Here is a 25,882-nt window from a genome sequence, read left to right as displayed (position 1 = left end):
CACCTCATGTACACGTCAGGCTGTGCCTGACCGTGCCTGGAATTACTCGGCGTTGCAGTATTAGGGAAAAGTCTGTAGCGGAATATAGTAACGCCCGCATCTTGACCCGTTTACTAATACCTAATGCTCTGCGCGATTAACGCTGCACTTAAATTCCGATATCACCGATGACGTACCCTTCGCTACCGCCGGTTCGGACTGCCCCTCGGCCACTGTCCGTTCACTCACTCGCCGATGCGCGCTTTTCATCGTCCTTGCTTCTTTCCTTCTCATGCACTCACTCGGTCTCATGATAATACATTACTTATCTGATACGGCCCCCCTCGCCACTCGTGAATGACAATGCGCTGACCTTAGATTTAGTTGCTGTCAACAATCGACAGAGAGTGACACACAAGGCGGACGCTAGCTGCGCCTCGTTGGTGTCTCACCATCACCAGAACAGTACAGTCAATGGGCCACACTGGGCCAGGTCGTGTGCGTCCAACACGCTTAACACGCAGCTTGCAGCGCACACTCACTCATGTTCATTCTGTGTCTTCCTCGTTCGCACTCACGTCTACCTTGTCATTGTTTGCTCACCTGCTTATATACCTGTAGACACTTCCTCATGACCGCAACCATGGTTCCGATCCGCTCAACGCGCTCTCGCCTTCCCCAGCCCGTCTTCAACAGCACCGTGAAGCGTGTTCGCAAGAGACCTGGATCTCCCATGGCGGCCCCATCACCCACTCGTCGCTCAGCTTTCGGCATCCTCGGACTCTTCTCTGACACTCATAACAGACGACAGCAGCACATCCCCCAGAACAAGCGAGAGCTCTTCACCCGGCAAGTCTTCCCTGTATCGGCTATTCCCTACGAGCCGCGCCCGCTCGGCGGTATCGACATTGACTACGCTGCGCTCGCCTTCGCGCACTACAACCCCAACCTCCGCGTCCAGTACCATGCCGGCCTGACGCCGCTGCTCTATGAACAGGCGTCGCGCATCGCCGACCGACCCTCCCTCGGCTCTTCCAAAATCGCCGAGTCGCTAATCAGCAAGTACGACCGGGAGCTAAACGATATGCGCGAGATCATGATGGATGCACACTCCGCCGTGCGGCAGATCGACAACGAGGCCGCTAAGTGGGGTGAATTCGACATGCAGGAAACCCTCTCCAGAGCGGTGTACTTACACATCGGTCTAGCCGTGAACAGCTTTTGCGAGAACAGCGACAACTTTAAGGACCTGTCGCGCAACGTCCTGTGGACCGGGTGGCAGTGGGGCGACTTTGAGGGCGCTCCAACCGAGTGGATCGGCCAGTTTCGGGGCAAGCCCCGCGCCGTGTGCCACTGGAAGCTCGACATGACCGAGGCGGACATGCACGCACTCGTGCTCGCGGGCAAGGGCTATGCGTCCGCAGGCCATCCGCTGCATCCCGGCTTCTATGCCTCGCGTGTGGAGCGAAACCATCTGGACTGCACGGACGACCGTGTCACGGAGAACGCCGCCAAGGCGTGTGCACTTGTGAGTTAGTCGTCTGTGTTTCGCTAACTCGCAGGCCTGGAGTGAGATGCACCGCCGCCGCTGCCGCTGGCACATGCTCTGCAACGGTCGCACCGCCGTGGTCATGTATCTCGCGCGCCCCGATACGCTGTTCGTGTCCGACGTAATCCGGTACGACGCGGGCGAGCGCAGCGAGGCACTCACGATTGTTCTCGCTCTACTTGCGCTGGTTATCATCCCTATCGACCACCGTCCTACCTGCACGTTTGGCAACGATGCGCTCAAGTTTCATCCCAAGATCACTCGCGCCGCGCAGTGGGATGGCGCGGCCAGCACCGAGCCTGAGCCTCCGTCGCCGCGCACGCACTCGCCTTCCCCCATCTCGTCCCCGGAGCGGGCCTGAGCTACGAAGTCACTGCCGTTAGTCCTGCTGTATTCCCATGTTGTTTTCCATGTAGCATAGTTTCCGAGCGCAAATCCGTGGATACTTTGCTTTCAGAACCGTCACCTCTCCGCCCGTCCTGCAACCTCGCCGTGTCCAGAATATACCATATCTACATTGACCTACGTGTTACAAAGCAATCTACACAGACTCGGGTTCGATAAGCTCGGGGTTCTCGAGCATTTTCCTCCACGCCTCTAGCTCGGCGTCAAAGTTGGCCTCGAGCTCCGCATTGCTCTTCTCCAGCGCCTCGACCTTGGCCTCGAGCGTTTCGCCCGTGATTCCGATTCCGGACCAGGGGTCGGTGACTGGTTCCGGGACGTCCTCTGTCATTGTCAGCTAAGATCTTGCACGTCTAGCTGGCTCCTTTTCCCCTTCCCTCCTTCGTTCTCCCCGCCCTTCTACGCGCCCACAGGCAGCCCAACGCGGCCGACGGGTTGGCAACCTCAGTCCGCCTGACATCGCCCATACTATTATCTGCCTTCCTTGGTCGTCGCTAGGCTTCTGTGGGACACTCACGAACTCTCTCCGGTCCAAAGATCTCCGTCATGACCTCCTGCCTCGCCCTAAACCGCGCCATGGCGAGTTCCCTCGGATCCAGCTCATCGAGCATATCAGCCCACGGCTCCGTCTCGAGTCCCGTCGCCGCATTCCCGGCCTCCGTCTGCCTCACCGCCGGCACAGTGGGCGGCGCCATAGCGCCCTTGACGTAGTCCCCCTGCTGTCCGCGGGGCAGCACCGGCGGACGCCCCTTACGCGGCTTGGGGCGGGCCTGGGGCGCCTGTGCGGCCTGGGCCTGCGCGTTCGCGGCCGCGACGGAGACGGCGTGCTGCTGCTGTTGAAGCTGTTGTTGGCGCATGGCCTGCGCCATGGCGAGCTGTTGCTGGTGCAGGTACTGCTGTTGCAGCATCTCGGGCGGCGCACCCGGACCACCTGGGCCGCCGGGGCCGCCCGGAGCTCCTGGGGGCATCATCCCCGGAGGTGGGGCCATGCCCGGCGGCAGCTGCTGCATCATGGATGGATGCATCATGCCGGGGACCATGCCGGGGGGAGGCTGGAAGCCCGGGATCGCGTTCGCGGGGAACTGGTTCATCCCGTCTGGTCGTAGGCGGGGCGGCGAGACAGCGAGTACGGCGTGTTCGGTGCGCTCTTAGGTCGTCGGCGAAGTGATCGAGTCGCTCGAGTCGGCGGAGAAGTGGTGGTGGAGGTGGATGCCGGCGGGAAGGAAGGGGTTGTTGTTGATGGCAAAGGCGCGCGTGTGGGTGACAAGCCCAGGTGAGCGGGATGCTTCGCGAGATACATGTCAGTGTGGCCACGTGATGGCGTTTAGGATGTCCGATTACAAACGATTAACAACAAACAAACAGGGACGATTAGCGCGGCCTGTCCCGAAGCTCGCTGGGGTCGTATTAAGAATAAATAGAAGGGGCATATTTGCTCCCGCTGGCTCACCCATTCAATCGTACCTACGTTTGTCTCGCTCCAGAGCTCCAGAGCCTGCTGCGCTAGTACGCTCCGCTGCGGTGACGCTCGTATCAGCTGCTGCGGTGATCGCGTATGAGCCAACTAGAGCCAGGCATCCAGCGATGACGGCAACATCAACATCATCCAACTCTCTCGCTTTTCGCCAAATCCTCGACACCTTCAACACCTCCCCCCCGCCCTCCAGCCAACACCACCACCTCCCAGACCACCTCTACCTCGAACCCCTCCAGCCCATTCATGAGCAGCCCCCCTCCCTGATCCCCAGACCCCGGCCCATGGACAGATCGGACAGAATGGACCGTACGGACCGTCCCCCTCTGCACCAGCGCGCGAGCAGTAGCGCGGGCCTGGGTGGTGCCGCCGGTGCCTCGGCACACGCCGCCGGCTCCGGCACTCACGCACACAGCCGCACTCCGACCGGGTCAACATCACGCCCAAAGGTGAGCATCGCGCACGCACGACAGTCGCTGACAGATGCATAGGTAACGCGCCAGCTGAGCAGTTCCAGCATGGCGTCAGCGGCGACTGGAGCGCCACTGAAAGCGCGTGTCAACACGTCCTCGATCGTCTCGCTCGCAGACGTAGCGCAGCCAACACTGCGGCGCAAGACGCCGTCGACGCTGTCCATGCGATCTGAGTCAAATACGCCAGCCCGCTCGCAGTCGCCCCTCCACGTCTCGTCCTCGCGATCAGCAGTTGGCAGCGTCGTCAGCTCGGGCAATATTTCGCCAGACAAACCGACAGTGCGAGTGGCAAAAGTCTCCCCGTCTGCCAACCTTGCGTCCTCAGCTTCGGCGCGACTACAGCGCGCAGCCTCCATGCGCTCCACTGGATCTCCGTCATCCCCGAGTCCGGCTGGTACACCGGGGTCCGGCACGCCCTCTGGACCAAGCACGAGGCGTAATTCGGCCCAGCCATCGCGCGCACGGTCCCCGCCTGGCCCTGCAGCGCCGTCGCAGCTCGGAAGCGCCTTTGGATCCGCTATAGCGAGCCTCGGAGCTGGCGCGCCGCCGCGGCGTGCGTCCGATGACCCCCATGCACGCATGCGAAGGCCCTCTGTCGGCTCTGTCAGCGCGGCGATGACGGGCGATCGACCGATTCACGTTCGCAACGCGAGCGTCGTATCTGTTGGCGGAACGGAGAAGAAACCGCCCCTCGAAAGCCGACACAGCGCACCCGCGCCGAAGGTTCCGCCACTAGAGAGCCGACGGAGCGTCCCAACCGTGCCCGTTGCGCCGCCGCTGGAGAGCCGACACAGCGGTCTTGCTGAGGTCACGCCAGACGAGGTTAACGAGACGACGTCGCCAACCCGCTCCCCGCCGCCGCGGCACCACCGACAGTCCTCCCTCCTCAGCCCGAGCACGATGGTACCGGAGGTCCTGCCGAATCCCCCGCCCCTGGAACCGACAGAGGAGGAGTATGCCGAGCCTTCTTCTAACCGTTCCTCGCCCGTACGACCCACGAGGCCATTGGACCAGACGTCTCCACACTTCCGCCCCGTGTTCGCCAGTGCCTTCCCGCCAGCATCGTGCCCGACGAGCCCGATCCCGCGCAACCTTCCCATCTCGCCGGAGAAGGTTGGCCGCCGGCCAAGCAAGACCTGGATGCCCGCACCGCCGAACCATGTCCCGACGCCCGGTAGTCCGAACATGAAGACGGTCGCACTGCCGACCCTCACACCCACGATGAGCCCGAACGAGAGTCACCGCGAACTCCATCCCAGCTTCAGGCTCGAGGAGAACCTGCATCAGATGTCGCTGCTGCACAGTCATGAGGCGGCGCACGCTGGCGACCCCGTCAGCCTGCTGAGCGGACCGCCGCTCCAGTCTCCCCCGGAGATCACCAGCGCGCTGCACCCCGGCAGTCCCTTGACTTCTCCGCCTGTGACCTCGAGCGCCTCGCCAGGCGGGTCAGAGGACGACATCGAGAAAGCAAAGGTGAACCGCAAGATTGCCGACTTAGAGATCTCCAACTCGTCCCTGCTCTCCATCAACAAGACACTCGAGAAGACGAAGGCCTTACAGCGCGCCGAGATCGTGAAGCTTCGCCGAAGGTTGAGGGAGCAGGAACTCCCGCCCCTCCGTGATCCGGAGGGCGGCAGCGGCCTCGGTCTCACGCACCAGGATTCGGACGACGACGACGATCTCGGCAACCTCACCGATCCCGAGCTCGAGAGCCGATGGGACCGCCTCATTGACATGGTCACTGTCATGCGGCGCGCGGGTGAGGAGGCCATCATGGCGAAGAAGTCTGGACGCGCGGTTTTGCCCTGGCTCGATCTCGACGGGGAGAAGACGGAGAGCGTGGCTGGCTCTACCGCCGAGACGATCGTCACGGAGCAGACGGAGAGCGTGACGGAGGTCGGCACCGATGCTGGCACCGACAACGGCACCGAGACGGGCACAGAGGCCGGCACGGACAGGAGCTAATGTCTCGAGTCAGTCGCCATAACCCATAAATCCTAGACAGCCCGCTTGTACTACCTTTTCATGACCTGACGACGAAACGCATGTACTACCACTACGCACTACTAGTTCTACGCATATTTGCATCTACATCTACATGTTCTAGTGAGACCGCGCCCCGCCCGCTCAAACGCGGAGCTCGAGCACCTGCTGAATCTCATTACTGGACAGTCGCCACGGCACGCCCACGTTGTCAATGTCGGCAAGCTCGTCTTCGTCAAAGTTGAGCACGAGTGCGATCTGGTTCAGCCGCACCATCTTCTCGCGGACGACATTCAGGCCAAAGCTCGTCTGGTTGTTGAGGAAGTTGACAATGTTCTTGATATCTCTCTCGAACCGGACAGCTCCAAAGTCGGTGTACTGCAGGCCCATGGCGAGTTTCTCCCACGGCCTAACCAGACTTTCAAGGAGCAGCGCGAAGAGGGATTGGAAGTTGGAATCGGACAGGTAGGCCTTGTATTCTTCTGTCAGGGTTGTGAAGAGGCGCACGAAGCGGCGGCGGACCACGTCGCGCTCCTCGGCGTCCGCAAAGCTGTCCTCGTCCAGCACGTAGCGTACGTCTTTGTACACCTCATCCAGGAGCTGTCGCACGCGCGGGCGGAGCACGTTGGCGAACAGCGCATCAAGCCCAGCCTTGCACTTCAGGCGGAACTTGAGCGCGAGGTCGCCGAACAGCTCCAATTCTTCCGTGACACGGGGCAGCTCGCTCTCGTCCCAGACCGCGGGGGGCTGGGCGCGCCACTCAGAGAGCAGCCTCTCGACGTACGTGCCGCTCAAATCCAGGTCGTTCAGGTATATGATGACGGCTGTGCGCTGGTCCTTTTCCCTCCGCTCTTTCTCGGCCCGGTCGTAGCTCACGCCCTGGCCGGCGGCATACACCGCCTCCATCTTGCGCGAGAGGACGTCGATGTAGTCCCTCTCGAGCACTTGGGCGACGCGCTGCCGCATCCGCGCCAGCGTATCGAGCGATCCGGACGAGAGCGCGCGCGAAAGAACGATCTTGACCAGGTAGAACGTGTCGTCCAGAATCGAGGAGAGGTACGGCTTGCTGCCTGCATCCGCCTGGTCGAGCTTGTGCGCCTTCTCGACCGCGGTGCGGAGGTACCACTCCTCCAAGGGGAGATAGTATGTCCGGAGCAGGTTCTCCATCGCCCGCTGGCTCAGCGAGGACGTGAGGATGCTCTCGTCAACGTCGGCGGTCTTGGCACTGACCTCGCCCTCTCCGCTGTCCTCGGCGCCGTCGGCGCCCTCGGCGCGTTTAGACGGGTCAGACGTCGCAGCGTCAGGCTCGGCATCCTCGCGCAACCGCGCAAAGATGAAGCGGCGGAAGAGCGCCCATCGTCCTCCCAGGGCTACGAGCTCGCCAAGGATTCGGTCGACATCGCGCGCGTCGGGGCCAGTGTCCTCTTCCGGAATCGGCGTCGCCGCCGGCGTCACCCCGCCTTTCACACGGGGCGCGTAGCTCTGCAGGGCATTCGAGATGTTGCTCGTCGTATTCGCCAGGTTGGCCAGGGACAGTTGACCAGCCGTGGAGACGAGACTGGGGAAAAGTGGCGGCAGCAGCGCGGGGTTGCTCAACAGCGGGAAGGTCGAACTCTCCGTGTCAGCGATGAGACGGCCGACTCTTCGCTCCTCCTCCCATCCCTCGACCAAACGCTGGACAACGCGGTCACTCTCCCGCACCAGTCTCGCGACAACCTTGCCCATACGCCCTCGACCGTAGTACTTTGCAATGACAGGCTGGTGTTGGTCGACAATGTGGGCGATTGCCTCAAGCAGACTCGTGAGCTGCGCAAGGTAGTATAGCGGCGAAGAGCGCTGACCGTCCTTGTCCTTCCGGGCTCGAGACTGGACGAGCTCGACAACAAAGTCGCCGTACGCTGCCAGGCCCTCATCCTCGGCCCCGATTCCCGGCCAGAGACGGAAGTACCGCGAAATCTCCTGCTCGTCCCGTCTGTCTGCGGCCAGTTCGAACTCAGCCCTAAACGTTGTCAGGAGCACTTGCCGCAGCTCGTCGAGTTGTTGTGGCGGCGGGAGCGGGGACTCCGTCGTCGGCTGTGGGTTAGCTTGATCGACGAATTCGCAGCTCATGGTTCGCCGTGCTCGCTGCCTGATCGCTTGAACTCACCACTACTGTCGCCGCAAAGCCACCGTTCAGCACGTCGGGCCGCACGTCCATAGCCCTTCGGCATGCCCTCGCCGCATTCTCCCAATCGTGTTTCTCGATGTATCCGCGCAAATTCGCCAGTGAGTTCTTCAGCTCCAGCACCTCGGTCACGACGTCGGCGGACTGTCGCACACGGCCGATCTCCTCGTCCAGCCGCCTGACCTTTCCACCCACGCGCTCAGAGGTCTCATACACCCTCGAAACGCGCGAAACGAGGCCCTCGTTCTCCTGTCCCAGCACTGTCTCGTCGAAGTGCTGAGAGCCAAAGCCGTGCTGGCCTAATCCTGGCGACCCGAGGCCGAGGGACTGCTGCGAGTCTCGCCTCAGTGCCGGTAATGGCCGAGAAGATGAGGAGCTGCCGACTCCGTCAACTTGGGCGGAGAGCGAGTCGATGTGCGGTGTCAGAGATTGGAGACGCTGCAGTGCTCCGTCGACACCGGCGCGGTCGCTGATCAGCGCGTTCAGCGCCAGCGTCACCTCCGCTTCCCGCCGTGTCAGGGCCGCCAGCTGCGCTGCAATCTCGCTCGGGTCCGTGATTGCCCGCGGGTCCAGCGGAGGCGGCGTCCGCGGCGTGCTCGGTATCGGGCTCGGCGTCGCGATCGCACTCATCGTCGTCGTCGCTGTCGTCGGCGTCGTTGTCGGTGCGGATGACAGCGAAACAACGTCGATCGCGTGGCATGACGGTGGAGGTTGAACCAGGGTGAGTCCCACCGTGGGAGACATCACCTCCACTATGGAGTCCCCGCACCACCGTCCCCCAAGTACCTTATCCGGCGCCATCCGAGCTCGTCACTCCGATACAACGACAACAACGACAATGACGGGACAGCTCAAGGTTGTCGTGCTCGGCGCGGGACAGATGGGATCAGGAATTGCGACCCTGCTCGCTGACGCCGGTCACGAGGTCACATCTTGGGACGCCGTCCCGGCAGCCCTAGAGCGGCTGCCGTCGAACATCAAGACGACGCTCGAACTCGAGGACGCAGTCCGAGGCGCTGACCTGATTATGGAGGCGATCGCGGAGGACATGGATATCAAGCATGGAGTGTACAAGCGTATCTCGGCTGTAAACGAGAACGGCATCCTGGCATCGAACACTTCGTCCCTATCGGCCTCTGCCCTCGCCGAGGCCGTTTCGAATCCTGGCCGCTTCGCAATTGCCCACTTCTTCAACCCTCCGCGCCTGGTGCCGCTCGTCGAGATTGTACCCGCTTCAAGCACGCGTGAAGATGTTCTGCAGACGTTGAAGGACGTGCTCGCCCACGCGGGCAAGCTCCCCGTCGTACTGATGAAGGAAGCGCCTGGGTTCGTTGCGAACCGTCTGCAGGCCGCTCTGCTCCGTGAAGCTTTCTCTCTCGTCGAGGACGGTGTCGTGTCTCCTGAAGATCTCGACCTCGTTGTTCGTGCGAGCATTGGCCCGCGGTGGGCCGCTGGTGGACCCATGACGATCACGGATCTCGGTGGACTCGACATTTGGAAGGCGGTCACGACGCAGCTGTACCCCGTGCTCAGCAATACGGATACCCCTCCGAGGACGATCACGGACAGGGTGGATAAGGGGGAGCTTGGAGCGAAGACGGGGACGGGCATCTACCAACACAAGCCGGAAGAGGATCAGAGGGTCAAGGACCGGATCGAGGAGCACTTCAAGCTCGAGTTCCCGAACCTTTAACATCTCATTGCATGTAACAGCATCGCATCGACAGCGTTCTGCCGCATTGGACGGATCAGAAAGCGCCGGCGGCGGGCTAGGAGCTTCTGCGTTGTTCTGATGCGGACGCGAGAAGACAGTTGCACTGTGGTCCTCCACATTCGGGACAGGGCTTGATCGACGAGGGCAGAGGCTGTGATTGAACACCCCTGCTGGCTCTGACAACGAGAGGGATTAGACGGCTGCTTCGTAGGCCACAGCCTCCAATGTCGTTCTACAGGGGCTCTCCAAGTTGTCCGTGTGGTCTTCTCTGTCCAAACATAGCAGGGTCACCGTGCGCACGGCCGTGCTGGTGTCTGTGCGCAGGATCCCTTGACTTGCTGCAACTTACATCGAACGTCGAAGGGTACTTACCGAAGCCCGAAACTAACCCAAGAATGGCTGCGCTCAGCCTCCTCTCTCTTGAGCAAACTGTGAATATCACCAATGCGCGGCACGCACTCTCGTCTGGTCTCCGTTGGAGAAGACGCTTTCTGTCGTCACATCGACATCTTCCGAATCTTCTGAACGCCACCCGCAAACAGTTGTGATAGCGCCCAATAATCCCCTGTCCATTGTCAACGCCTGGAGTTCCGCGGCATGACTGAGAGTGATAACCGCGTAACTTCCTCCACCGTGCCGCTTCCTCCTGCGATTATGCTCCATTGCCGGTGGATATCTGTCAGAGAGGCCGCGGCCCGGTCGCTCGACGGTGATCCGCAATTGTTATCAGCCACCACCATTCCGCAATCCGCGGTCTTCGGTCTGCCTCAGTCTATTTCGGCACTCTTGGCGAGACTCTGGCGAAGAAGTGCGTGCTTGGCCATTGTTCATGACTTGTTCGCTTCCACTCGTTTCGAGCCGACAGCATCTCATACTGCCACATCCTCAACTCTCTCCGCAAGAATGCTCGACCGAGCGTCTCTGTGCCACACTCTTCACTTCGTTAGCGTTCACGTTACTGAGGTCCAGGCATAGTGACAATGGGAACTCTGAAGCCTATCGGTGACTTTTGCCCAGATCTTGATGGGGCTATGTGATTCCAGCTAATTCCCAAAAAGCGCGCCAACTGACATCACTTTGGGTGTGTAGCACCTCCTTCGGCGTCGATGAGGTGGGCAAGCGTCCAGTTGAGCAATAGGACTAGCGACAAGCCCAGCGTGAGTCACAGATAGATGAGTATTGGTTGAAAGATGGTGCCTCTCATGTTGAGGTTGGGGACATTCTGTTGCATAAAAGGCGGCGCCGAATTCCAGATCCGACTAGGACTAACTGGGGGAGAACAGGCAGTATTGAGAAACGACAGCGCTAAGATATGCGATCAAGATATGCGATCTCTGGTCCCGATTGTGATATACATGAGCGCAGGGTATGATATACTTGTCTGATCACATGCGGAGGTTGTCGTCATCGCCAGTCCTTTGGTGGTTTGGGCCCTTTACCTCCGGCCGGCCGGCGCATAGGCACGCGCAGCAGCACAGATTATGGCGCGGGAGGAACATTGCAAGGAATGCCCCGATCATCGTCTTCAGCTGAGCAACTACACGGAACAAGGTTATGCAGTGCGGTGACGCGCCACCGACCGTCGTGCAGGCATGGGATGGCATCGCATCATGTCTCGTAACATTCTCGAGACTGGCGCCACTTAGTCCAAACTCTATTCCGCAGACTGTTACGCGGCATAACTCTGCTCCTCCCTCTCCCTCTCACCCTCCACTCAGCAGAGATATGCATGAGCGGCAAGATGCAAATTCGTTCCTCGCATGCAAGCGAAGCCTCCTTCAGAGAGTAAAGGAAAGGAGTGCGACGGCCATCTCTGAGACAGTGATACGTGATACGTGACTGTGCACCATCCCGCGCCGAAAGCACCGAGACGCACGCTACCGGGTTGATTCCAGATCTGCTCTAGGCAGTAGTGGCGGCGCGGTCGCCTCTCGTCAGTTCGATGCTCGGGTGCTCGGATGCTCGGATTTTGGGGGCGAATTACGGTTCTACCGTCTGCAGCCAGCGCTCACCCAATCCTGACTGTAGCGGCAGCGGACCAACTGAGCGGCACTCGGACGGCGGAGGCGCAGAGGACGGTTGTGGGTAGGGGGAAGTGACTAACCCCCTCCCAGCCAGTCCAAAACGAGGCCAGAAAACAGCATGAATTGAACGCTAACCTTCACTGGACCGCAAGTTGCGTGCCCAACAAATACGCCCAACCGCCATTCAGACTGGACCAGTGGAAAGCAACGAGCCAACGAGATAGCCGCGATAGTGCACAAATTTCTCTCTTTGAAACGAATGAGATGTCGCGAGATCGACTGCTTGCCTCGGTCACTCTGTGCCAAGCCTTTCATGCCGTCGTTAGCTCGCTTCATGGTGCCCAGCATGTGCCCGGAGACCGGGCAGCGACCGGGATGCCCGGTTGCAATGAACGACACAAAGTGTCGGCCGGAGCTGGGGTGTTCCGGCAGTTGTAGCGAGATGCTACTGAGTGAGCGGCGGTGGAGTTTAGTGAGGCAGTGTTCCGGGCAACTGTCGAGAAACGGGATGAGAAACGAACGTGGGTGCTGTGTTGCTGGGTGGGGTGGCACCCTCCCCCCAGCATCCGATCACGTCCGAAGCAGAAACGGCCCGTTATCCATACCTAACACACCCGTAACTCGATGCTGCTCGTTACGACCTGGCGCCAATCACTCGAGAGCTTGACACGGGGGCATGCCAAGAAGTCTCCCCCGCTCCACAATTAGAGTCTTAGGCAGGCGTCTCGTGCATCCGTCTGGCGTCCTGGCGTCCCTGGCGTTTTTGGCGCTCCGGCGCACGTCTTGCGCACGTCTCGCACGATCACATGAGCTGCTCAGCGAGGCACACACTTCTCTGTCGGAAAGTCGGTGGATTGGCCCGGACCCTCTCCGCCGCAGATCACGAAGGTACGAAGGCGCCATTTGCTTGGTGTTGGGCGCCATCTTGGCCCCAGATCGTCCTCTCGTCTGACCGAGGTAGGCGCATGACCATTTCCCAGAATTAGTTTTCCCCACACGAGAGCCATTTCCCTGCGAATGCAAACCCGGAGATGTGTCTGGTGAGACTGCCGAGGACATGTCTTGACGAACTGCGCACGCTGATCGCTTCGTCTCTGACACGAGAGCGGCAGAAGATGGTCTCAAGTCACGTACGCGTTGAGCGGTGGTTCGTTACGGCAGAACCCGCGAATATTGCCGCATGGGGCGAGCGGCGAGAGCGATGAAGCGGTGCTTGCCGGGTGTCCGGGTCGGGCCGCACGGGTTGCACGGGGGTCGCTGGGCGACCTTGCTCCACGATACGATGCCGGATGCATGGGGTGGGTTCAGTGTCTCTGTGGCACTGGTAGAGGTGGTGGTAACTCGTGGCGTCATGGTGGAGCTGGTTCAGTGGACGCATCACGCGAAACTTGCTGCCGATCTGGAAGAGCGTGCAAGAGCCGGCCTAACTGCCCAGATAAGATGAGTTCGGGCGTGATGATTGGGTTGTTCGCGAATCGTTACGGCGAATCACAAGACTTTGTTGTACCTGCGTTCCTCGCGATGGGATCTAACTGTTCGCTGGACGAAACAAGGCACGGATCCGTCACGATCCACGGGGGTCAACCGATCGCAAGCCCCTGTCTGGCACGTCTGGGGTTGCAAGCCCGGGGGGCGAGCAGGCGAGTCAGGTGCCCATGCCAAGGAAGAGGGGGAGGGGCTGGGCGGGCCGGAAAAAGCAGCATACGATGGCGACAGCATGCACAAGCGCTGCCAAGGTCGTGGATAGGACGAGGAAAGATGCATGCACGGGTCTGTAGAGCCACAAAGCACAAACAGTCAGTCTCACGTGTCGTGCATGTGGATTGTAAGGAAGGTCGACGGAGGCAATTGCGTGATTGCGTCTGCAGGATGGCGTGCTTGATGGTGATTTTCGTGGTGCAGTGTCGACATGAGCGTCCAACCATGCTCCATCGCCAGGTCAGCCCCGCAATCATCCCTCGACTTTCCCCGGGTGGCTGCTCGTCGGCCCTCACGCTCTAGACCCAAGCTTACGCTGCAACAAGCGAGGCGCCTCGGTACTGCCCAGGGTGTGACTTGGGACACGCCCTGGTCCCCGGACTAATGCTGGTGCAGGTTTAGAGTTGAGGATTGGCTGACTAGCGCCATACCCGCTCGAGCAGTGACACAAGGCGCAGGACCCAGACTGATTTTCGCACACCATGTCATATCTCAGATCACAGATCAGTCAGGACGTATCACACCCCTCTGCGTCATGTCGCCATCGCTTCCATCAAAGGGTTTCCAAGCCCAAATCTCACCTTACTGATCGCTCTGCCTGTCGCGCGACTGCGACGCCTGCGACGCCTTCTGCCTTCTGGCACCATGGACCACCACTCACAGCCGTCCTGCGCTACCCGTGACGTCCGGGCGACCGGCTTGATTGTCTAATCCTTTACTCCTCCGATCTTCTCATCTTGACAACTCACCGATAGACTCACATAGACCGCATAGACTGCCTAGACTAGGAGACCGCCCGCCCGTTCGCTCGTCTGCCTGCCCGGCCCAAGCCAGCCGCCCCTTGCCCTACCTCGCCTGACCACCTCCCCCTCGACCCAAGACTTTCAAGAGTATATATCTGGACCGCAACATTTCTTGGGATTCCGAACACCCTCCCAGACACCTAGCCCAGATTCCCAACAGCACTTGCTCGCTCCTGGCGAAGTGCCTCTCACTCTCTCGACACATTTCCAAGAGCGCCTCAGCAGTCCTTACGACTGGTGACTAGCCACTCGACCCCCGCCCCTCACTACAGACTCGCAGCTTCCGTCAGCTGACCGACGTCCAAAGCCTGCCAGGCCCTCGCCACCATGGGCAACATCAAGCAGTCTGTCAAGAACAAACTCTATGACTGGACGGGCTATGACCCGAACGCCCCCCAGTCCGTCACCGTGGGCGACTACCTCCGTGATCACAAGACGGACATTCGCGAGGCCATCAAGAACTACATCCTGTCCCTGTTCCCATTCCTCCAATGGATGCCCCGGTACAACCTGCAGTGGCTCTATGGTGACCTGATCGCCGGTATCACTGTTGGTATGGTCCTTGTCCCCCAGTCTCTGTCCTACGCCAAGCTCGCCAACCTGCCTCCCGAATACGGTCTCTACTCATCTTTCATCGGTGTGCTCACGTATGCCCTCTTCGCCACGGCCAAGGATGTCTCGATCGGTCCCGTCGCTGTCATGTCTCTCGAGACGGGTCGTATCATTAACCACGTCCAGCATGCGCACCCCGACAAGTGGACCAACCCCCAGATTGCCGTGTGTCTCGCGTTCATCTGTGGTTTCATCGTTCTCGCTATCGGACTCTTCCGCATTGGTTGGATCATCGAGTTCATCCCGCAGCCTGCTGTTTCCGGATTCATGACTGGCTCTGCGCTCTCCATCGCGGCCGGCCAGGTGCCCGCTCTTCTGGGCACTTCCAAGCTCTTCGACACCAAGGCTGCCACTTACGAGGTCATTATCAACACGCTCAAGCACTTGCCTGACTGCACCCTTGACGCGGCGTTCGGTGTAACCTCGCTCGCGCTGCTGTACTTCATCAAGTGGGGCCTCACCTACCTTCAGAAGCGGTACCCCAGATACTCTCGTTGGGCCTTCTTCGCGCAGGCTCTCCGCCACGCCTTTGTCATCATCATCTTCACCATCATCTCGTGGCGCATCAATTACCCGAACATCAAGGCGGGCAAGAAGAGCCGCATTGCCCTTGTTGGCCACGTCCCCTCTGGTCTTCAGCACGTCGGCTCGCCCTACATCACGACCGATCTCATCGCCGCCATGGGCTCGCACCTCCCCGTCGCCACCATCATTCTCCTTCTCGAGCACATCTCCATCGCCAAGTCTTTCGGCCGCCTGAATGGCTACAAGATCAACCCTAACCAGGAGCTCATCGCTATCGGTGTCAACAACACTGTCGGCTCCGTCTTCTCGGCTTACCCCTCCACTGGTTCGTTCTCGCGTTCCGCCCTCAAGTCCAAGTCTGGTGTCCGCACTCCGGCCGCCGGTATCCCCACCGGTGTCGTCGTTATCATTGCGCTCTACGCCGTCGCTCCTGCTTTCTACTGGATCCCCAACGCCACTCTCTCGGCGCTCATCATTCACGCCGTCGCCGACCTGGTTGCCTCGCCCAAGCAGTCGCTCGGCTTCTGGCGTGTCTCGCCCCTCGAGTACATCATCTTCGTTGGAGCCGTTGTCTGGTCGGTCTTCTACACTATCGAGTCGGGTATCTACTGGTCGCTCGTGTGCTCCGTCGTTCTTCTCCTCTTCCGCATCGCGCGCCCCAAGGGTCACTTCCTCGGCCGTGTCCGCATCGCTCCCGAGAACAACAAGGGCGAGACTCGTGACGTCTACGTTCCCCTGTGCCGCAACGGTGTCACCAACGATGATGTCACTGTCGAGCAGCCTCCTGCGGGTATCGTCATCTACCGCTTCGAGGAGTCCTTCCTTTACCCCAACGCTTCCTACATAAACGACAAGCTCGTCGGATACGTCAAGGAGCACACTCGCCGCGGCAAGGACTACCGTACGATCAAGATGGGTGACCGTCCCTGGAACGACCCTGGACCGAAGAAGGGCCAGGAGGACCCCTCGTTGGACGACAGCCACAAGCCCCTGTGTCGCGCCGTTATCCTCGACTTCCAGGCTGTTGCGAACATTGATACGACCGGAGTGCAGAACCTTATTGACGCGCGCAAGGAGGTCGAGAAGTGGGCCGACCGCAGCGTCGAGTTCCACTTCTGCGGCATTCTGTCTCCTTGGATTCGCCGCGCCCTTATCGCGGGCGGTTTCGGCACTGGTGCGCACAAGAAGGGAGTCGCACTCGAGGTTGCGCCCATTGTTCGTCCCTACGGTGTGGGTGGTGACGCCGACCCGGAGCACACTGAGCGCCCTCACCTCTCCCCTCGACCGGATCTCGAGAGCGGGCACTTCGACTCTGGCGTCGAGGCTGGTCCCTCGTCCACTCCCACATCTGCTTCGGGCTCTTCGTCCGTCTTCTCCGACTCGGACATCAAGCACGCTTACAGCGCTTCCGACGCCGATGCGACTCCCCGCGACTCGCACGACAAACAGGGCTCCATCACGCTCCTGGACCGTGCGACGCCGTTCTTCCACTTCGACCTCGCCGATGCGCTCAACACGATTGCTGTCGAGGACCTCCACGACAACAAGGAGAAGGGCACCAAGATTGTGCACGCCATTGAGGGCGAAGAGATCGTGCGCGAGCACCAGGTTCTTGAGGACGAGACGCCCAAGGACCCCCACACGATCACGCAGGTCGCCCCCGTCGACCCCATGCCCGAGCACCAGACGCGATACGTCTAAAGGTCCTGGGTTAAAATTTTAGTCATAAGAATATCTTAGCCTCTCTCCAAAAGTCTACACACCTTCCACACCTTCCTTATCTTGAAGACCTCGTCACGAAATCTCATACCTATCACATCTTGTTGTAAATATTATTCCAATAGGTTAATAGATCACATACATCCGGCACGGGGCACTGTCCCTTTCTTGATGCATTGCACTATCCGCGCACACGTTCTGGGCTCGGCACGACTCGCATTCCTCTCACTGACTCACAGATGTTCGAGTGCCACACGACGTAGGGGGCTGGGTGAGTCACCTTCTCTGCGTGCCCTGGATGGAATGTGATAATCGGTCAAATCAGCCTGATCACGAGCGCAGAGCTGATTCAGCGCAGGGCAGCTGTAGGGCAACGCAGGGCCGCCCACGAGGGAGCGGAATGTGCTTGAGGGAGATCATGGTGGAGGCCGCTGGGTCGTGAGGGCGTGTGGAGGTGGAGGTCGTCCGTGCCCAACTCGATGATCACCGCCACCTGGCTTGCGTCTTCCGAGAAGCGTCTTCCTTCGTCACCTCGGCTCCGTCACAACGTCGACAACATCGACAGCACAATGAGTGCTGAGGACTTTGCCTCCCTTCTCGCCGGCGTTACGTCTCACATCGCCGCGCGCGATGCGAGTCTCTCCAGTCTGCCCACCTTCCCCTCCCCTGACGAAGTCGCTGTCGCCGTAGCAGCACTGCCTTCCTCGCTCCCCGATACTGGACTCGGAACACAGGCATCGCTTTCTGTTATTCAGCAAGTCCTAAACGGATGCACCGTCGGCCAAGCGGGACCGCGATACTTTGGTTTCGTCACTGGCGGTGTGACGCCGGCCGCCCAGCTCGCTGACATGCTTCTGAGCAGTCATGACGAGAACGTCCAGGTCTCGTTGCCTACTACGGCTGCAGTGCGGACGGAACAGAAGGCTCTCCAACTGGTTTCGGAGCTTCTGGGACTGGAAGGCTTCGAGGGGCGTACGATCACGACTGGCGCGACTGCTAGCAATGTGTTGGGCATGGGTGAGTCCCTTCCTTCCCTGACTGCCTCGAGCATGTGGGGAAGAATGATAGCTATGTCATCCGGAACGTAGCTGACATCAGCCTGTGCCCGTGACGCTGTTGCCAGCCCAACATCAGTACTCGCGCTGCATCCCCACTTCTCGATCGTGAAGGCGTGTTCGCTCGTGGGACTTGGAAGAAAGATCGTCACTGTCCCGCCATCACCCGACAATGAGCTTGCTTTTGACCTTGAAGCGCTCAAGGCTCAACTTAAGAAGGACAAAAATGAGGGGAAGGGCTCAATTGTGGTCATTGGCCTGGGAGAGGTGAACACTGGCGGGTTTCCCGGCAACGTTCCTCAGGTTGCGGAGCTGTGCAAGGAGTACGGAGCGTGGTTGCATGTTGATGCTGGTGAGTCCTTCCTTTCTTTCTGTTGGCACACAGCTGCTATTAGATCTCTCACGAGCTGACCTCTAGCCTTTGGTGGCTTTGCGGCCGCGGTCCCCGAAGTTGCACACCTGACGGAGGGCATGTGCCTCGCTGACTCGATCACGCTGGACGGTAAGCTGCGTCTCGACCCGTCTAAGCTGATATCAAGGGCACAAGTGGCTGAATGTGCCATACGATTGCGGCTTGTTCTTCACGCGCAAGATGAAGAGTCTGACTGATGTCCTTGGGCCCGGGGAAGATGCGCCAGCGTACCTCGCCTCGAATTCTGAGACCCCGAGCCCGCTCTATGTCAACATTGAGAACTCGCGACGATTCCGTGCGCTGCCTTTGCTTGCGAGTCTGGTGTCACTTGGTCGGGAAGGATATGTTGGTGAGTTCATTTTACCCTCCCCTCCTCCCTAGGAGCAGAGCTCAGTTGTAGATTCTCGACAAGGGCTGACATCAGACATCTTTCGGCGCAACTGTGCGTTCGCGCGCCAAGTCGCCGAATACCTCGACCGACATCCCAATTACGAGCTACTGAACAGGCAAGAGGGTAACCACATTGTGCCCCTCAACATTGTTCTGTTCGCGGAGAAGCAGCCGCAAGAGCAGCCGCTGGCCGACCGGATCAACAACACGCGCAAGGTGTACGTGAGCGGCACGGCGTGGCGAGGTCAGAAGGCTGTCCGGCTCGCGGTGTCTAACTGGCGCACGGGTGACGCCGACCTGGAGATCGTCAAGCAGGTCCTCGACGAGGTAGTTCAGAAGTAGAGCGTTGTAATGCCAACGGGGTTTGGATTTATGCATCGTTATAATGACCGGGCGAGGAGGACAGAAATAGCAGAGCGGCAATCTCCGATACACCGACTAGGCACAGACATGTGTCAACATCGACGTAGCTTCGTAAAGTCGCCGTTGGCCTCCACTCTTACCTTTCCTTTCGTCGTCTTACCTTCCCTTCCACTATCTTTCTTCTCCACCTCCCTTCCTCACTACCTCACTCCCTCACTCCCTCACTCCCTCACGAACCCTTACGACAAATGACGACCAAAACACCCATCATCATCGACTGCGACCCGGGGCACGACGACGCGCTCGCCATCCTCCTCGCAGCCGGCACGCCCTCCCTCGACGTGCTGGCCATTACGACCGTGGCCGGCAACCAAACGCTGGACAATGTGACGCGCAACGCGTCCTCCGTCGCGACGCTCGGCGGCCTGACCTGTCCCATTGCGCGGGGTGCCTCGTGTCCGCTTGTCCGCGACCCGATCGTAGCCGACGTGCACGGCCTGACGGGTCTCGACGGCCCCGAACCTGGCGACATGCCTGCTCCCCGCGAGGCGATCGAGACACCTGCGTGCGACCTGATTGCCGACCTGGTCCTCTCCCGTCCGGGCGAGATCACGATCTGTGCCCTGGGGCCTCTGACGAATATAGCCATGGCGCTCCGCCGCCGGCCCGAACTCATCAAAGCTATCAAGGCAATCTACCTCATGGGCGGGAGCGTGGGGAGCGGCAACGTGACCCCCGCCGCCGAGTTCAACATCTTTGTCGACCCCGAGGCGGCGCGCGTCGTGTTCCGCTCCGGCGTGCCGGTCGTCATGGTCCCGCTCGAGGTCACGCATCGCGCGCTCGCGACGGATCAGGTGATTACTGACATTGCCGCGCTCAACACACGGCTCAGCAACGCGCTCGTCAAGATCCTGGGATTCTTCAAGGAGGCGTACCTGCGCACGCAAGGGTTTGGGTCGCCGCCCATCCATGACCCGTGTGCTGTCATGGCGCTCATTCACCCCGAGATCATAAAGGTCACCAGGGCGCATATCGACATCGAGACTACCGGCGGGCTCACGACTGGCCAGACCGTTGTTGATCGCAGGGCGCCGGCGCCTGAGGACTGCACCACGGCCTTCGCCAGCGATATCGACGTTGACGCCTTCTGGGCCAAGATGCTCGAGGCGCTGAAGCGCATCGGCGAGCCGGAGTGGTAAATCCGCATCAACACCAAGTACCCGTCGAGCAGCTCGACCCTCCTCTAGACACTAGATTTCGTAATTATTCTTGCATAAGTGATTATTTCATGACTAGAAATACATATACATTTCGTTCAGTTTGCGTCCTGGAGCACGCCGCGGTCGCTGAAGCGCGCAAGGATGGCCGAGCTCTTGCCCGTGGGCGTCGAGACATCAGACCGGATGACCACGACGTTCTCATCATCGTCGTTCTCTTCAGGCACAGGCGTACCGTCGCGCTCCGCCTTTTGCGCGTCTAACATCTTCTTTAAACTGGGCGGGATCCCGCTGATACGCCTGCTGTGCAGGACGGCGGGCGACTCAGAGCCACGCTTGCTCGGCGTGCGGTGCAGAACGTCCGCACCATGCACTGCGGTGAGGACGGGGTCGAGCGCCTTTGGCAGTGTGCTCGCAATCTTGCTGCCGGGCGAGGAACCGCTATCGCGCGAGCGCGAGGTGCGCGTCGAGTTGGGGGAGAGGCGCTCCGCCATCGCGATCGGGGAGGTGGACGTGGGCGTCCGCGCGATATAATCGTCGGTCGACGTCGACGGTGTCGGGATCGCGAGCGAGGAAGACTTGATCGACACGGGGGAAGCGGAGGCAGCGGCGGGTGTCGAAGTCTTCGACATTGGAGAGTGCGCGGGTGAGGGTTTCGTCGCATCCACGTCGGGAGGGGACGATCGCACAGAGCGCTCAGAGGCTTTCTCGGGCGCCTCGACCGGGAGAGCGTTGGTGCTCATACTGAGTCCGGGCCCAGGGAGGGGAAACGTCTCCGCCTGGGCGTCGCGCCTGGCAACCGCTCGAAGGGGGCGTCGACCAGCGCCAGCCGCAGAAGACGTGCCAAGCACACTCGCCTTGCTCTTGTTCGCACTGCGACCGGGGCGGAAGCTCTCCATTGGCGCCTTAAGTTTCACGCGCTGCCGTTTGCTGGGTGGCAGAGCAGCCTCGGCGTTCCGAGCGCGCGAGGCTGCGGTCGACGCGAACAGACCGCTGGTGGCACCGCTGCGCGTGCGGGCAGCTGCGGGTGCAGCGGCAGGGCGAACCGGCTTGGGGGCACTATTCGAGGAGTTACTCGAGGAGTTACCCATGACGGTTCCGGGGCGAGAAGGGGGCTTCGTGGCAGGCGGCTCCGGCTTGGTAGTCGCGGTTGCCGCGGCACGAGCCGCTGTGGCAGCAGTCGGCTTGAACAGGGAACTCGCCGTGTTGCGAGTGTGGGATGCTACACGGCGAGTGGGCGGGGCCGACTCGGAGCCGTTGGTGGACGAGTTCAAACCAGCGGCTTTGCCCATGGTCGAGGCGGCAGTCGCTGTTCCCTTGGAGATGGTCGACGCGGCCGACTTCGTCATGGCTGAAGCGGACCGCTTCTGAGAAGTCGACAGCTTCTCCTGCTCCTTTGTCGTGCTCTTCGTCGCGAGTTTGGCGGGCGCCGGTGCCCCCTTGTCACCTAGGAGTTTTGAGACAGGGCGGAAGGACTTCTTCTCGATAGGATGCGATACCGTGCGAGTCCCCGGGCGGATTGGCGCGTTCGCAGGGCGGCGGGGGCCCAGAGCCGACCGCTGAGAGGTTTGCAGCGGGTTTGGCTTGGCGCCGGCCTTGAACTCAGCCGACCCCGCGGCCGCCTCTGCAGCTGGTTCCTCAGCGGCCGAAGATGCAGCCTCACTGATCACCTCCAAGGACGTAGTCGCAGAGTCGGTAGCTAACTGCATGAAGGAAGGCACCGGGGCGGATACGCATCGCGGGGTCGGTGGTGCGACGGAGACCGAGATGACGGCGGGCGGACGTGCGATAGGAGAGGCGGACATCGCGGGTTGCACTGTAGGTTCAGCGGTCGGGGGCTGCACCGGAGGCTCAGAGCTCTCCTCAACCGGAGCGATCTCATCAGCCTGTTCAGTCACCTGCTTCGGCTCCTCACGTTCAGGCTCGACATGTTCAGGCTCAGCACGTTCAGGCTCGGCATGTTCAGGCTCAGCACGTTCAGGCTCGGTATGTTCAGGCTCAGGCTCGGCACGGTCAGACTCAGGCTCGGCACGTTCAGGCCCAGCAACAGGCTCATCGAACTGAGTCTCCTTGACAGGCTCCGAGTTCTCCGACACCGCGCTCTGCGGTTCCTCAAGCTCCGCGTCCTTCGGCGGGCCGGGCTCCCTGATAGTGTCTCCTTCACTGGCGTTGTCGTCGTTGGAGTCGACACTTGTGGATGAGGTGTCGGACACTACCACCGTGCGATAGGAGAGGCGGACATCGCGGGTTGCACTGTAGGTTCAGCGGTCGGGGGCTGCACCGGAGGCTCAGAGCTCTCCTCAACCGGAGCGATCTCATCAGCCTGTTCAGTCACCTGCTTCGGCTCCTCACGTTCAGGCTCGACATGTTCAGGCTCAGCACGTTCAGGCTCGGCATGTTCAGGCTCAGCACGTTCAGGCTCGGTATGTTCAGGCTCAGGCTCGGCACGGTCAGACTCAGGCTCGGCACGTTCAGGCCCAGCAACAGGCTCATCGAACTGAGTCTCCTTGACAGGCTCCGAGTTCTCCGACACCGCGCTCTGCGGTTCCTCAAGCTCCGCGTCCTTCGGCGGGCCGGGCTCCCTGATAGTGTCTCCTTCACTGGCGTTGTCGTCGTTGGAGTCGACACTTGTGGTGGTGATGGGATCAGGTTCGCGCGAAAGTACTGGCGAGAGGTGATCGGGCACGAGATCGACCGGGGCAGCGGTCAGGATGGCCGTCTCGTCCATGTCGAGCAGGTCCTCGACTGGCCCACTCGATGTGCTCCAAGCCAAGGGCGCAGCGGCGTTGGCACCGCCCACCAGGCCCAGAGTGACGTCGGCGTCGTGAGACTCTCCCTCATCCTCCTCAACCAGCGCTTCAGGCTGCAGTGCGGCATGAGCCTTGGCTGGAGTGGCCAACACCTCGAAGGCAGATGGGTTTGCGAGACTCATGAGATCGTGCAGGGTCGACTCACGCCGCATGCCCATCTTGCTGTACGATGATGCAGACGCCAGTCCGCCAAACACGAACGACGTGTCCCGCGCGGGCGAGTCGCCGAATGCGATGAGAGGCTGCGAGAAGCGCGGCCCTTTCGGCGGCTCGCGTTCGACTGGCCGCACCTCTTCCGGGAAGGCGATCTCGGGGTCGGAGCCCTTGCGCTTCATTCCGAGGCGGGGTGGGGACGAATCGTCAACTGGCGTCGATAACAAGCTTCGTCGGGGAAGCGGCGAGATCCGGCGCATTGCTTTTTGCGTCGGAGTTGCAGATCCGGGGTTGTCCATAGATGACCGCCGCAGTGGCGTGTGCATCTGCTGAGGAGAGAACTTTTGGATAAGGTCGGTCACGCCCGGCTTGGGAGTGCTCGACGCTTTCAGAGAGCTCGTAGACGCCGGTCGTCGTGGAGCTGGCGACTGGGCTACGCTGACGTTCGCAACGGAGAGGTCCAGGAGACTCATGTCGGGCTCTGCCGCATCAGTCTTGCGGAGAAGGGAGGAGAGCGACGGAGATTCCGTCAGCTGGTTGTGGTTCTTGGGTGGGGCGAAGCGCTGCTGGACTCGCGGTGAAGGCGGACTGTCCTTGACAGTGATGGGACGGACAGTTGGGGAAGGAGGAAGAGGAATGGCAGCAACGGCCTTGACCTCGGCGCGCGCAGCGACACGGGCCGGAGGAGTGCTCTCTCCCACCATGCGCTCAAAGTCACTGACACGCGCCTTTACCCGGCCAACAGGTGGAGGGATCGGGGCTGGAGGAGCGAATGAGGAAGCTAGGGTTGGCAGATTCTCGGAGCTGTCGTGAGCCGATGTCGCGCTCCTCCCGAGACGTCGGGGAGAAGAAGGCTGCTGTCGGCGGGTGCTTGAACTGCGTGAAGACGAGCTCAGCGCATCGTCGCGGTGACGCGGTGTTTGATCCGGCTCTGCCGAGTGTGGCCGACGCAGTTCCTGAGATTGCGTTCTATGCAATGGTTGCCGCCGCGCGCCGTCGTTGAAAGATGACGGAGGGAGGGTGCGTGATGGCTTCGACAGGAGAGTGTGACGCGCAGACTCTTGCTTGTCGTTAAGGCTGGATGCCGATGTTTGCTTTTGAAGAGTCTGAGAGGCGGAGACCGTGCGGGTCGCCCGGCCGAGGGAGCTGAGGGGAGCGCGAGGTGGCGGAGCATGGTGCTCGTCCTCGTCCGTCGTGTTGGACGCCACTCGCGCTAGTCGAGTCCGCCGTGAGGGCCCCGCATGCGCTGCCTCACCACGGCCAAGGTGGCTGGTAGAAGAAGCGGCCGGAGGATCGTGAGCCGAGGCGGCTGCTCGCAAAGCAGCTTGCAGTGGCCGAGTTGTCGATCGCGTTTTGGGTTTCGAGGGCACTCCATCCGCAGCTGGAATGTCGAGGTATCGGCGGATCGTCGGCGTCAGAGGGTTGGAGAAACTGCGTTGCGTCAGCGTGTCGATCCTTCAGCCCCCTCGTCATGAGTCACATCGGCTGAATGGACGAGACGAGGTTAGGGTACTGACTCGTCGATGCGCTCAGGCCAAATGTCCATGAACAGCGCCCAGACCCGCTTGCCCGTCTTGCGGACGTCAGCATCTCGGTCCGTCGCCATCTTGCGGATGCACAGCTCGAGGACGTCCAAGCCCTTTTCGTTCCAAATGTCGCGATCCCATTCCAACACGGCACGCTCGACGCCGACCGCGGACGCACGCTTGCACGCGTCGCTCTTGTCATCGAGGCCATTGCGCAGGTAGATGAGTATGCTGGGCAAGTGACAGTGGGTGATAATGGTTTGAAGACATTTTTCGGCGCGTTTGAGATAGACCTTGTTTGGTCGGGCAAGAAGGCGGACGAGGGGCGGGAGATACAGGTGAATGAGGGAGTGGAATTGGGCGGCGAGGCGAGGTGCGAAGGTCTGCAACAGATCTGTGGACACTCCAGACAACCTTCCACGGTCCGAGAGCATCTGTTCATGTTAGTCGTTGCGTTTCTCATCCCGTCTGTACTTACACAATCCACGATTCTCAGCCCGACGCCCTTGTTTCCTACGCCTCGCACATACAACTCGAGATGTTTATAACCTCCACCTCGCGTGATGGCGGCGAAGCGGATCAGCGCTCGCTCGAACTTTTCCCAAGTGTCTTCCCTCTCATCTGGTTCGAGAACCGTCGCGAGGGCGTCTAGTTCGATCTGCAGAGCATGAGGTGTCGGACACTACCACCGTCAGCTTAGCGCACTTGCCACCCTGGGCCGATGAATTGAGGTCCTTTCCGCGGCATCGGCGCCGTGAGCAAGACTTACGAGGATCTTCGCGCCAGCCTCAGCAGGTGGCATCCTAAAAGAGGTCGAGAGAGAGCGAACAGCGCCTG

The 25,882-nt window shown here is 60.7% G+C and overlaps 9 protein-coding genes across 9 annotated transcripts; 6 read left to right on the top strand and 3 right to left on the bottom strand.

Annotated features, from left to right (window-relative positions):
* Positions 1-622: 622 nt before the first annotated feature.
* On the top strand, positions 623-1,516 carry A1Q1_08084 (uncharacterized protein; the record flags this gene model as incomplete). The annotated part of the gene is made up of 1 exon (XM_014328855.1): positions 623-1,516. One exon carries the CDS (start codon positions 623-625, stop codon positions 1,514-1,516), a length of 894 nt encoding a protein of 297 aa, XP_014184330.1.
* A 553-nt stretch (positions 1,517-2,069) lies between these two features.
* On the bottom strand, positions 2,070-3,021 carry A1Q1_08083 (uncharacterized protein; the record flags this gene model as incomplete). The annotated part of the gene is made up of 2 exons (XM_014328854.1): positions 2,070-2,254; positions 2,448-3,021. 2 exons carry the CDS (start codon positions 3,019-3,021, stop codon positions 2,070-2,072), a joined length of 759 nt encoding a protein of 252 aa, XP_014184329.1.
* Positions 3,022-3,514: 493 nt separating this feature from the next.
* A1Q1_08082 (uncharacterized protein) lies at positions 3,515-5,842 on the top strand (the record flags this gene model as incomplete). The annotated part of the gene is made up of 2 exons (XM_014328853.1): positions 3,515-3,853; positions 3,896-5,842. 2 exons carry the CDS (start codon positions 3,515-3,517, stop codon positions 5,840-5,842), a joined length of 2,286 nt encoding a protein of 761 aa, XP_014184328.1.
* Positions 5,843-6,004: 162 nt separating this feature from the next.
* On the bottom strand, positions 6,005-8,768 carry A1Q1_08081 (intra-golgi family transport-related protein; the record flags this gene model as incomplete). Its single annotated transcript, XM_014328852.1, has 2 exons — positions 6,005-7,933; positions 8,007-8,768. The coding sequence occupies 2 exons, from the start codon at positions 8,766-8,768 to the stop codon at positions 6,005-6,007; spliced, it is 2,691 nt and encodes an 896-aa protein (XP_014184327.1).
* Positions 8,769-8,862: 94 nt separating this feature from the next.
* Positions 8,863-9,717, top strand: A1Q1_08080 (3-hydroxyacyl-CoA dehydrogenase; the record flags this gene model as incomplete). The annotated part of the gene is made up of 1 exon (XM_014328851.1): positions 8,863-9,717. One exon carries the CDS (start codon positions 8,863-8,865, stop codon positions 9,715-9,717), a length of 855 nt encoding a protein of 284 aa, XP_014184326.1.
* A 4,873-nt stretch (positions 9,718-14,590) lies between these two features.
* On the top strand, positions 14,591-17,101 carry A1Q1_08079 (sulfate transporter; the record flags this gene model as incomplete). The annotated part of the gene is made up of 1 exon (XM_014328850.1): positions 14,591-17,101. One exon carries the CDS (start codon positions 14,591-14,593, stop codon positions 17,099-17,101), a length of 2,511 nt encoding a protein of 836 aa, XP_014184325.1.
* Positions 17,102-17,598: 497 nt separating this feature from the next.
* On the top strand, positions 17,599-19,318 carry A1Q1_08078 (uncharacterized protein; the record flags this gene model as incomplete). The annotated part of the gene is made up of 5 exons (XM_014328849.1): positions 17,599-18,136; positions 18,218-18,526; positions 18,593-18,676; positions 18,714-18,935; positions 18,987-19,318. The coding sequence occupies 5 exons, from the start codon at positions 17,599-17,601 to the stop codon at positions 19,316-19,318; spliced, it is 1,485 nt and encodes a 494-aa protein (XP_014184324.1).
* Positions 19,319-19,587: 269 nt separating this feature from the next.
* Positions 19,588-20,538, top strand: A1Q1_08077 (inosine-uridine preferring nucleoside hydrolase; the record flags this gene model as incomplete). The annotated part of the gene is made up of 1 exon (XM_014328848.1): positions 19,588-20,538. One exon carries the CDS (start codon positions 19,588-19,590, stop codon positions 20,536-20,538), a length of 951 nt encoding a protein of 316 aa, XP_014184323.1.
* Positions 20,539-20,654: 116 nt separating this feature from the next.
* Positions 20,655-25,847, bottom strand: A1Q1_08076 (uncharacterized protein; the record flags this gene model as incomplete). The annotated part of the gene is made up of 5 exons (XM_014328847.1): positions 20,655-22,719; positions 22,773-24,950; positions 25,037-25,479; positions 25,524-25,727; positions 25,815-25,847. 5 exons carry the CDS (start codon positions 25,845-25,847, stop codon positions 20,655-20,657), a joined length of 4,923 nt encoding a protein of 1,640 aa, XP_014184322.1.
* Between the last annotated feature and the right edge of the window lie 35 nt (positions 25,848-25,882).

Source organism: Trichosporon asahii (assembly GCF_000293215.1).
Source record: "Trichosporon asahii var. asahii CBS 2479 unplaced genomic scaffold scaffold00002, whole genome shotgun sequence".
Lineage (NCBI taxonomy): Eukaryota > Fungi > Basidiomycota > Tremellomycetes > Trichosporonales > Trichosporonaceae > Trichosporon > Trichosporon asahii.
This window is presented reverse-complemented; position numbering and strand designations above follow the sequence as displayed.